This window comes from Colobus angolensis, unplaced genomic scaffold (assembly GCF_000951035.1).
Source record: "Colobus angolensis palliatus isolate OR3802 unplaced genomic scaffold, Cang.pa_1.0 Scaffold26, whole genome shotgun sequence".
Taxonomy (NCBI): domain Eukaryota; kingdom Metazoa; phylum Chordata; class Mammalia; order Primates; family Cercopithecidae; genus Colobus; species Colobus angolensis.
In genome coordinates this window covers 2,674,214-2,684,660 of record NW_012115821.1, presented here as the reverse complement: position 1 = coordinate 2,684,660, position 10,447 = coordinate 2,674,214, and the positions used below count along the sequence as shown (strand labels likewise).

General features: G+C 44.1%; 1 protein-coding gene across 1 annotated transcript in view; it reads right to left on the bottom strand.

Annotated features, from left to right (window-relative positions):
• The window catches only part of FRMD4B (FERM domain containing 4B), a 228,034-nt gene that overhangs the window by 128,264 nt on the left and 89,323 nt on the right, over positions 1-10,447 (bottom strand). Inside the window, 1 exon segment of the mRNA XM_011947154.1 lies at positions 1,840-1,924. Coding sequence (XP_011802544.1) covers positions 1,840-1,924 — 85 coding nt within the window.

Below are 10,447 nucleotides of genomic sequence, written 5' to 3'. Positions count from 1 at the left end.
AAAAAAAAAAAAAAAAAAACAGAAACACAAAGATAAAGATAACAGCAGACTTCTCATCAGAAACAATGCAAGCAAGAAGATAGTGAATCAATATTTCTAAAGTACGGAAAGAGAAAAACTGCCAACACAGAATCCTACATCATGTGAAATAGTTTCCAAAACCAAAGGCAAATAAAGATGTCTTCAGGTACAAGCTGAAGGAATTCACCACTAGTATGCCCACACTATAAGAAATGCTAAATGAAGTCCTCTAGTCAGAAATAATCATAACAGACATAAATATTAATCTACACAAGTGAATGAAGAGCAACAGAAATGCTAACTCCATGGGTAAATATGTAAGACTTTTGGTACTGTTTAAATTTCTTTAAAGTTAATTGAATATTTACACAAAAATAATAATGTCATGTGCATCTGTAACTTATCTAAAAGTAAATTGTATGACATCAATCACATAAGGGCTGAGAGGAGAAAAATGGAAGCATACTATTGTAAGATTGTTATACTACATGTGAAGTGGTATAATATCATCTTGAAAGTAAACCTGATAAGTCAAAAATGTATACTATAAACCCTAAAGTAATCATGGAAATAACAAAGAGTTATAGCTAATAATCCAACAAAAGAGGTAAAATGGACACATAACATGCTCAATAAACCTAAAAGAAGGCCTGGAAACAGGCATGCAGTCTGGAGAGGGAATTCTGAGATCCCAAGCATTGAGATCATAACATACAAGGGAGGAGCCAGGCTCCACTGGGCATCTCTTGGCCCATGGCTTCCCTTCCCTTCCTCAGGAAGTTGCTTGAGAAGACCACAGTGAAAGCTTTTAAAGCTATGCTAGTCTGCAAAGAGAAAAGACAAAAAACTGAGAGTGTTTAAAAACTTTTTTTTGTTGTTGTTTTTGTTTTTGAGACAAAGTCTAACTCTGTCGCCCAGGCTGGAGTGCAGTGGCACAATCTCGGCTCACTGCAACCTCCGCCTCCAGGGTTCAAGTGATTCTCCTGCCTCAGCCTCCCAAGTAGCTGGGATTACAGGCACACGCCACCACGCCTAGCTAAGTTTTGTATTTTTAGTACAGACAGGGTTTCACTGTGTTGGCCAGGCTGGTCTCGAACTACTGACCTCATGATCCACCCGTCTTGGCCTCCCAAAATGCTGTGATTACAAGCGTGAGCCACCGCGCCCGGCCATAAAAACTTTTACAGCCATTTGACATGGCCGTAACATCCCAGCATGGGATTATTTTTCTAGCAATGCATGTTTATTGAATTTTATAAAAGTGATCTGTCCTTGATGCATTAGATAGAAATAAAAAACAATAAGAGAAAAACCCTGTCCCTTACCACAGATAACTGAGATACTGCTTGAAAACATGTGGCTGTGAGCAGCCCTCCTCCCCTAGATTTAAGGTGGCTCATGTGTGCAGGGATCAGAAGGCAGAAATTGAACTGAAATAAGGCTGGTTTTGAATTACTGTAAGTGTAGGGCATACCTTATTTAAAAAGATTTCTGGCCTAGACGTTTTGATTATAATCTGATTGATCCGTCTTTCTGTCTTTCTGGGTCACTCTGTGTCAATTACTTGCTGCATTTAAAGTAGTGGGGATTGTGTATATTGAGGAATTCCCTGCAGGGGATTGTCTTTCCCCACTCAGAATTTGAGAAAAGATGTCATTTGTGTATGTGTGTAGTTGGCGGGTAGGACACACTCATCGAAAAGATTGTGGCCTTTTTTTTTTCCTTAGTTTGAACGCAAGAAGAGAGGCAAAACCATTTCTTCCTGTCATCCCAGTCGCTCTGGAGGCATCCAGTGAACACGACAAACGGGGCACCTACCTTGTGGACGCAGGCCTTTGCATTCAGGAAAAACAGCTCCACGGTGGTTTTATCCTTTAAAAACGATATGCTCTCAATGTAAAACCTGAAAAACAGCAGAGGAGTTTGTTCCTTCAGATTTATTTTCATCTCTCAGCATTCCTCAGTGTTCCCCAAAAGCAGCGTGAGAATTTTGAGAAACCTGAGGCAGGTTGTGCTTTCTTCTCCTTTTTAAAAGAAATGTGCACCACACGTAAGTACGTGATGGATGTATGTGTATGTATGCCTAAAATCTCTTTTGGCATGTTTTTGTGTCTTGGAAGGTGAGTTAAAGAGAAACTCCAAATGGTAACCAACCAAAAACAAACGTTTATTTGTGTTGCTCATTCTTTGAAACATGTTCTGGGAGTTCATAATAATACCTCAGACAGCTTCAAAAGAAAGCCCAGGTGAACCCGGAGTTGAAAGCTGAAGTCGGCTGAGCAAGCACTTCCTAACCCAACCCCAAAGCCCACTTGAGGCTCGGGGATTTTTAGACGGAGGGGCCTCAGGGCCTCACGCCTACCTGACCCCCATCCACTGGGTGAGTTTCAATCACACTTTTCAATCACTCTTTTCTTCCTTCCCATCCTTCCAGGCCCTGGGTTTTCCTTTGGCTCAAAGCCAATCTCTCAGCAACCATCAATCTTGGTCTTTTCTCATGCAAATCAGGGTATTCAGGGCCTCACTACTCCACTCCCTTTCTAGGATTTTGCTTGTTCAGTCTGTGAGACCACAGGTTGCAGGCAGGCCCCTCTCTCAGGAGAGCTCTGACAGCTCCCGGGTGGGGAGGGGAGGAGGCTGAGTCTTTAACAACTCTGTTTTCATAATCCTGTACTGATGAGGCCGGCTTGCAAAGGCTGGCGCTCTGTGGTGGGCGAGCGGGCAAGCTAGGGGCCCGAAGTTTTCCTCAAGTTCTGGAGCATTGCTTGATGAATAATGCATGAAGGGCCATCGAGCCCCAAGACAGCTCACTGCTTTGAGTCCGAAAGGGAATTTACTCTCAGATCAGTGAGAGTGAAGGTAAAGCCGGGCTGGGAAGTGGCCAGGTGGACCTATCCTTAGCTCTGCCGAATCCTGAGGGGGCTTGAGCCTTTGCTTCTCTTTTTCTCCCTTTCCACAGTGATGACACCTTTGATAAATAAATGCGGCTGAAAGGACTGTGAAAGATTTTATCACTGAGATGGTAAAAACATTCGAAACATTCCACCCTTTAACGTTGAGTCATCAAGGGAAGTTCCAGAAAGAGAACAAATCCTTTATATTTTTACTTACAAGCTTTTATCTCACTTATAAGTGAGGTTAATGAAGATGGAGGAGTGTCAGATTTATGAGAAGAGAAAGTTAAGTACAAAGGCGGTTAAGGAAATGAGGAGTTGGGGGGAAAATAGGCTTTGGAATCCAAAAGATCGAGATGTAGTGTTTCAAGTCCACCATTTATTAGCTGTATGACCTTGGGCCAATTATTTAGTTTCTTTGTGTCTTTTCTAAATTGGGTGTCTTACCTCTGAGGAAAGAACAGAACTTTTATCTTAAGAATTCCAGTTCTTTCAATTTATCAGGTCTAGAGAGGCATTAAAATGGACAGCAATCAAGTCCTACTTCCCTCCTTGAGCTATGTATTTTTCTCCGGAAGCTGCCTGGTATAGCCCAAACTAGCTGCACTGGACACATTAGTGTCCACTACCCCAGACACTATAACCCACATCCTGTAGCTCAACAATGGATAGCCAGGCCAGACGCAGTGGTTCACGCCTGTAATCCCAGCACTTTGGGAGGCCGAGGCGGGCAGATCACTGGAGGCCAGGAGTTCCGGACCAGCCTGGCCACCATGGTGAAACTGTCTCTACTAAAAACACAAAAATTAGCTGGGTGTGGTGGTGGGTGGGCACCTGTAATCTCAGCTACTCCGGAGGCTGAGGGAGGAGAATTACTTGAGCCCGGAAGGTGGAGGCTGTAGTGAGCGGCGATTGCGCCACTGCAACTCCAGCCTGGGCAACAGAGGGAGACTCTGTCTCAAAAATAAAACAAACAAACAAAACAAAAAAAACCCAAAAACAATGTATAGCCAATCACTGATCAATGTTATTTCTGTAAACCAAGGAGAATTAATTCCTGACGAACAACTTTTGTAACTGTCCCCTTTCTTGATTTGTCCTTTTTTTCTTTAAACATTTGGGCCTCTCCTTCTCCAGAGCACTTCTTAAGGCAACTTGGAAGTGTGTCCTGGGCTGCAGTCCTCAACCTTGTCCCAAATAAGCTTTCTATATTAATTTTGTCTCAGCTTTTCCTTTTGGGTAGACAGTATTCTCTTCTCCCATCAGTCTAGTTTCTTCTACTCTGAGCCCTGCTGCGTGGACTAGGAGAGTCACCTGACTCAAAGGCAGCCAAGATGTCAGGTGGTGAGGTGGCCTGGAAAGGAGCAAGTGCTACTCAACAGATGCTTTTCATATTGCATGATGAATGAGCCAACCGATTAACATGGTCTCTTAGAGACTGAGGGGCAGGTCAGGAGGGATTCAGTGGAGGCAGAGAAAGGCACTAAGCAGCAATCATGAGGCAGCGGAAGCCATGAAGTAGAGAGGGACAAGAGTCCACAGCAAGAGTTGATGGACCAAAGCAGGGTAGCCGAGTCACTGTGATGGCAGACACCAAAGTGAGGCGGACCAGAGGTTGGCTGCTGCTACAGGGCTAAGATGACCCATGTTACACAAGTTTCTGTGCATCTCCAAGAACCTTCCATTTCAACTACTTGGTGGTGGCTGTTCCCTGCTTTCTTGGCTTTCCCATGCATTTGTATCCCTATCAATGAAGATAATATGAGCAGGCCTCCAGTGGGCAGCCTAATTAAGGGCAGTAGCAGGATCCCAGCCAACATTTGCCAAACTCTTACTAAGGTGCCTGCAATGTGCTAAGTGCTTCCCGATTGTTCTCTCATTTAATTATCACAACCACCTTGGGGAGGGACCTATGATGACCCTGATCTCACAGACTCAGACTCTGAGTTTTAGAGATCTGACTACCTGGTGGGGCTAGGTCTTGGTCTGGGACAATGACTTTGACTCTGTGGACAATGCTCTTAAGCAACATCTCCTGGGCTGCCACTCCCAGTTTACTCAACCAGCACTCAGCAGGAAGCTGAACCCTTAGTAATCGTGGGCATCTCAACCATGTTAAAAATAGGCAGAGAAATAAGACAAGTGTGACATTTTCACCAAAATGTTAACATATACAGAAGTACATGTGTTCTCTATTGCTTCAATAAGCAAAACCACAGCAAAAGACTTAAGGTGAAGGATTTTGATTAACCTATAAAATATCTTTTTAAAAGTTAGAGTAGTCTCAGAAGGGGAAGGCCTTTCCACAGGAAGAGATCTCCCTGTCCTAAAAAATTCCTAGGTCAGATTAGTGGAACTCAGCATCTGCTTTCTACTTGAAATTTCTGAGAATTTTTTTCCTTCACTTTTAATTACTTCAATAGACATCTCTAACAGAGACTATTAAAAAACACGGGGTCAATAAATTTTCTCACTAACAAAGCTCATAATAATTTCTTAATTTTATTTAAAATTTAGTCTTCACTTGAATTTCCCCATTGTCTCCAAAACTTATAAAAAAAGAGTTCTGTGATTGTGATATTTAATAAGTAAAGCTGCACTGGCCTACGGCAACAGTCACATTTGCAAAAGTTGTAAGGATCACTGGCTGGATATAAATGAGTGATGCTGACCAGATAGGTGAGACCTGCTTGCGGGACACCAGGACACATTTTTTCTACTCTACTAAAACTCCTTCATCAAGTTGTGGGTAGGTGACCCAAACTAGGCCAGTCAGCTTCTCACCCTGGAGAATAAACATGATTAGAATGACCTAAAGATCAAAGATGTTTGGAGCCTATTTATTCTGCTAGCACCACAATGAAATTGTCCCTTGGTTTCTGCTCCCTAGATCCTTGCAGAAGCCCTGATCCCTGTCTTTTCTGAGTCTTTGTTTGTTCAATTTTCCTTTCATTTTGTTTATTAGCCACAAGTGGTTCTGTTGCTGGCAACCAAAGAACCCAAGTTAATACTGGGCTTCTTATGTGCTAGGGATAATACAAAGTGCTCTACAGGAACCTTTTTTTTTTTTTTTCATCTTTGGTACAACCAGATGCAGTAGGCAACAAATTATGAGCCCATTTTACAGATGAGAAAGCTTAGATACAGAGATGTCAAGTCTTCTTCTTTAGGCCACACAGCTAGCAAGTAGTGGAGCCATGACTCAAACTGAGGTCTGTTAGACTTCTAAGTTCATATTCCAAGCCAGTATGACATAATGCTTTCCTACAATAACAACTAAAATGAAATATAACATGTACACAATGCTGTGGGGGCCCACCAGCCTGATGCAATTAACTCAGCTTATGAATTAAGGGGAGAATGTTGCCAAACTGAAATGCATAGGACTAAGCGCCACAGGAGAGGGGACAGTTGAGCTGAGTCTTAAAGAATGCATGAGTTCACCAGGTAACAAAGGTAGGAAGGGCACTCCAGGCGGAGCGCATATTAGCCAAACCAATCCTCTTGCTAGTCTTCAAGCATTGAAGAAACCACGTACGGGTTGCTGGGTAGCTTGGCGCCAAATCAATTTGTGGCGCATCCAACTCTGAACAGATACCTTTGTACTAGAAACTGGGTTCACCTTGTTTTTGGAGCCCAGGCCCTGACTACATCCTAGTCCCAGTAAACAGGTCTCTATCTTATTTCCCACTACTTTCTGGCGACCAGCCCTGGTGCCTCCTGCCTAGGCATCCGATTACCAGCTCTCTGAATCCACGATTCCATCTCTCCCTCAAGGAGGCCATTGTAATGACTTCATATTTATGGAGTGTATGAAAAGTACATAGGGGCTTTGGGGAAAATGGCTCTTCAGGCACACCTATCAACACACAGCATGAACTGAAAACAAAATCTAGGACTTTTTAATGACATGAAATGGACTATCCCAGATTAATAAAATAAAGACCTTTTCTTTCAGCCTTTTTTTGCAAAAGGATACTGTTTCCTTTTTGCATGCTTACTGTGAGCGATTTCACTAAGGTTCTGTTAAGTTGAAGCCCATGGTTAATTTTTCAGCTTCAGAAAGAACCCAGGCTTTTTGAATAGGCACACATTTTGGAGACAAACCTCAGCTTCACAAGCGTAATTTATTGAGAAGAGAATTCGCTCAGGAAGGTTTTGTCTCTGCTATTTGGCCTCCTCCCATTAGCATTTTTTTCCTTTCTTGGTTGGCTTAACCACTCATTAGTGATGACAGAACATTACACCACAGTGACATGAGAAAGACGGCTGGAAGGGACACAACCCTGCCAGCTAGATGGCAACACATGGATGTCAAAGAGCACAACACCCAGTTGTTTGGAAGTGGCTGTCCTTTGAAGAGTCGCTTAAATTTACATGGCCAATATTTTTGTCTTGTGGTATTTATTTCTAGTGGTCACAAGTCAACACTAGGGAGCGGGACAGACATTAGTTTGAATCGTAGCTTCAATGCTGATCAGTCTTGAGGTCTTGGGGCAGCTGCTCCACTCTCAGTGCCTCTTACCTCTCTTGCCCCACACACTGGAGAAATGAGAGGGTTTGAAATGTGCTTAAAGGCCGGGCGCTGTGGCTCATGCTTGTAATCCCAGCACTTTGGGAGGCCGAGGCAGGCGGATCACAAGGTCAGGAGACTGAGACCATGGTGAAACCCTGTCTCTACTACAAATACAAAACAATTAGCCAGGCGTGGTGGCAGGTGCCTGTAGTCCCAGCTACTCGGAGAGGCTGAGGCAGGAGAATGGTGTGAATCTGGCAGGCAGAGCTTGCAGTGAGCAGAGATAGCACCACTGCACTCCAGCCTGGGCGACAGAGCAAGACTCCATCTCAAAAAAAAAAAAAAAAAAGAAATGTGCTTAACATAGCAGGTGGCATGTAGTTTAGTAGCCAATGAATGGCGGTGATTATTAGAATATTATTATCGCTTTACTGATGTGACTGTAATAAAAGGCACTGACTTAGTTGGGAACATCTTTAAAGCTTTAACTGTAACAACCAGAATAAAAATTCCAAGTATCTGGCCAGGCGTCGTGGCTCATGCCAGTAATCCCAACACATTGGGAGGCCAAGGCAGGCAGATCACTTGAGGTCAGGAGTTCGAGACCAGCCTGGCCACCATGGTGAAAACTCATTTCTACTAAAAATACAAAAATTAGCTGGATGTGGCGGCACATGCCTGTAGTCCCAGCTATTCAGGAGGCTGAGGCAGGAGAATCACTTGAACCCGGGAGGAGGAGGTTGCAGTGAGCTGAGATTGTGCCACTGGACTCCAGCGTGGGTGACCAAGCAAGATTCCGTCTCAAAAAAAAAAAAAATCCAAGTATCTTTCCTAAGTTATTTCTCTCAAGGAAACAAATGCTACAAAAATGTCTGTTTTAACACAAAATGAGGAAAATATTGTGAAAGAAATGCTCTTCTAACCAGTTTCGACTTTTCTTCCTCAACTGAGCATGGTTTCTTTGTTTCCCAGGGCCTTTGCGAGGTCCGAGTGGTATCTTCAAAGAGGGTGAATTGGGCAAGAACTGCTCAATTATTTTGCATTCTGAACAATGCTGAGTTTGTGACTGGCATCCAGTGAGGGCTAAATCAAAACACCTCATTCTGGGTTTCATTTAGTCACCATGAGTAATTTCAGGCATTTAACTGTAGCCACATGCCTTGAAAGATTTCTATCAGATCCTCATCCACATTCTGAGCAGGGAGATATCTGTTTATTGCTTGTAATGACCCTGCAAGGTAGTCATATCTCACTTTATAATGCATGCTGAAGGCTGAAGTGTAATTTAAGTGTATTTCACTTTCTCCAAACACATCACTTTCTGCAAGCTATTATGCAGTGCTTATGGGAGTCCAATATGTTCCCTTTCATCTGTGGGAGGGGAACAGTCTTGGAGAATTCCCAGGGGAAGCACTGTTTGCTTCTACAATGTGCTCCTCTGCCAGGAATGCTCTTTCTCATTTCTGAATTTCCAGACATGGCTAGAACTAGAGAGGGCCTCCTGGTAAGCCTGTAGGAACCTGCCCTCATGCTCCTTTCCCACAACGTGACTCTTTCTGAGTTATCTAGAAGAGCTGGAGGCCCAAAAGAGTCAGGGCCTTGCTGTGACCTGCCAGGAAGGGGAGAGAGTCTTCTCCCCTAGGCAACCTGAAGTGTCAGGGACATGTGAATTCCAAGTGCTTGCCTCTCCTCCTCTTTAAAACAGCCCGCTCTAGTCCTCCACAGGAAAACAGGGACAGATGCTTTGAGAGGGAGTGGGGAGGGGAGGCAGGGGAGAAAAGTTGGGTGGGGAGGTAACATCTGGGCATGGTGAATAATGAAGATAAATGATAAGATCTTCTGCCCAGTACAAAGGGGACTGGGTCAGACCCAAGCCAGACAATCCCAAATCTTTCATATTCAAAGGCTGTGACAGAAACATGATAGAATGTTTCACCCACTGAACATGTGGTTGAGGCAGCCTGTTATTTATAACATAAAAATAGTTAACATTTATAGAGGGTCTACATTACCTGCTAGCACTTGGAATCCTCCAACAACCCCCAAAGGAGGTTGGGGTTGCTACCACCAGCTTCATTTTATAGGTGATGAAACAGGCCCGAGAGGGTGCCAGAAACTACACAGCGAGTAAGTGGAAGAGCTGGAATATGAACCTAAGAATGATGCTAAAGCTCTGTTCTCAATGTTTGGGTGGGGGTGTTTACCAGTACTGAAGACACTATTTGACTGTCAGAACTTGGGGAGTGTTATTGTTTATTTTGAAACAGGGTCTTGCTCTGCTGCCTGGGCTAGAGTGCAGTGGCCTGATCACTGCAGCCTCAACTTCCTGGGCTCGAGCCATCCTCCTGCCTCAGCCTCCTGAGTAGCTGTGACTGTAGGCATGCACTAAAATGCGAGGATAATTTTTGTATTTTTTGTGGAGACAGAGTTTCACAATGTTGCCCAGGCTGGACCTGAACTGGACTCAAGTGCTCCACCTGCCTTGGCCTCCTGAAGTGCTGGGATTACAGGTGTAAGCCACAGTGCCCAGCCTGGGAGCATTATTGACGTCAGTAGGTGGAGACCAGGGATCTGCTAAAGATCCTACAGCACAGCTTAGCTCCCTACTACAAAGAATGGCCTGGTCCTCAGTTTCAATAGTGCTGCTACAGTGAAACCCTGCATTGAAAGCCGAGCTTCTAATTTCTGAGCTCTGAAGCTTCTTTCACCCTTCACAATATGGTTTCTTTCTTTCTTTTTTTTTTTTTTCTTTTGGAGACGGGGTCTTGCTCTGTTGCCCAGGCTGGAATGCAATGGTACGATCTGCAACCTTTGCCTCCCAGATTCAAGTGATTCTCCTGCCTCAGCCTCCCACGTAGCTGGGACTACAGGTGTGCACCACCACACCTGGCTAATTGTTGTCTTTTTAGTAGAGATAGGGTTTCGTCATGTCGGCCAGGCTGTTCTCGAACTCCTGACCTTGTGATCCACCGGCCTTGGCTTCCCAAAGTGCTGGGATTACAAGCATGAGTCACTG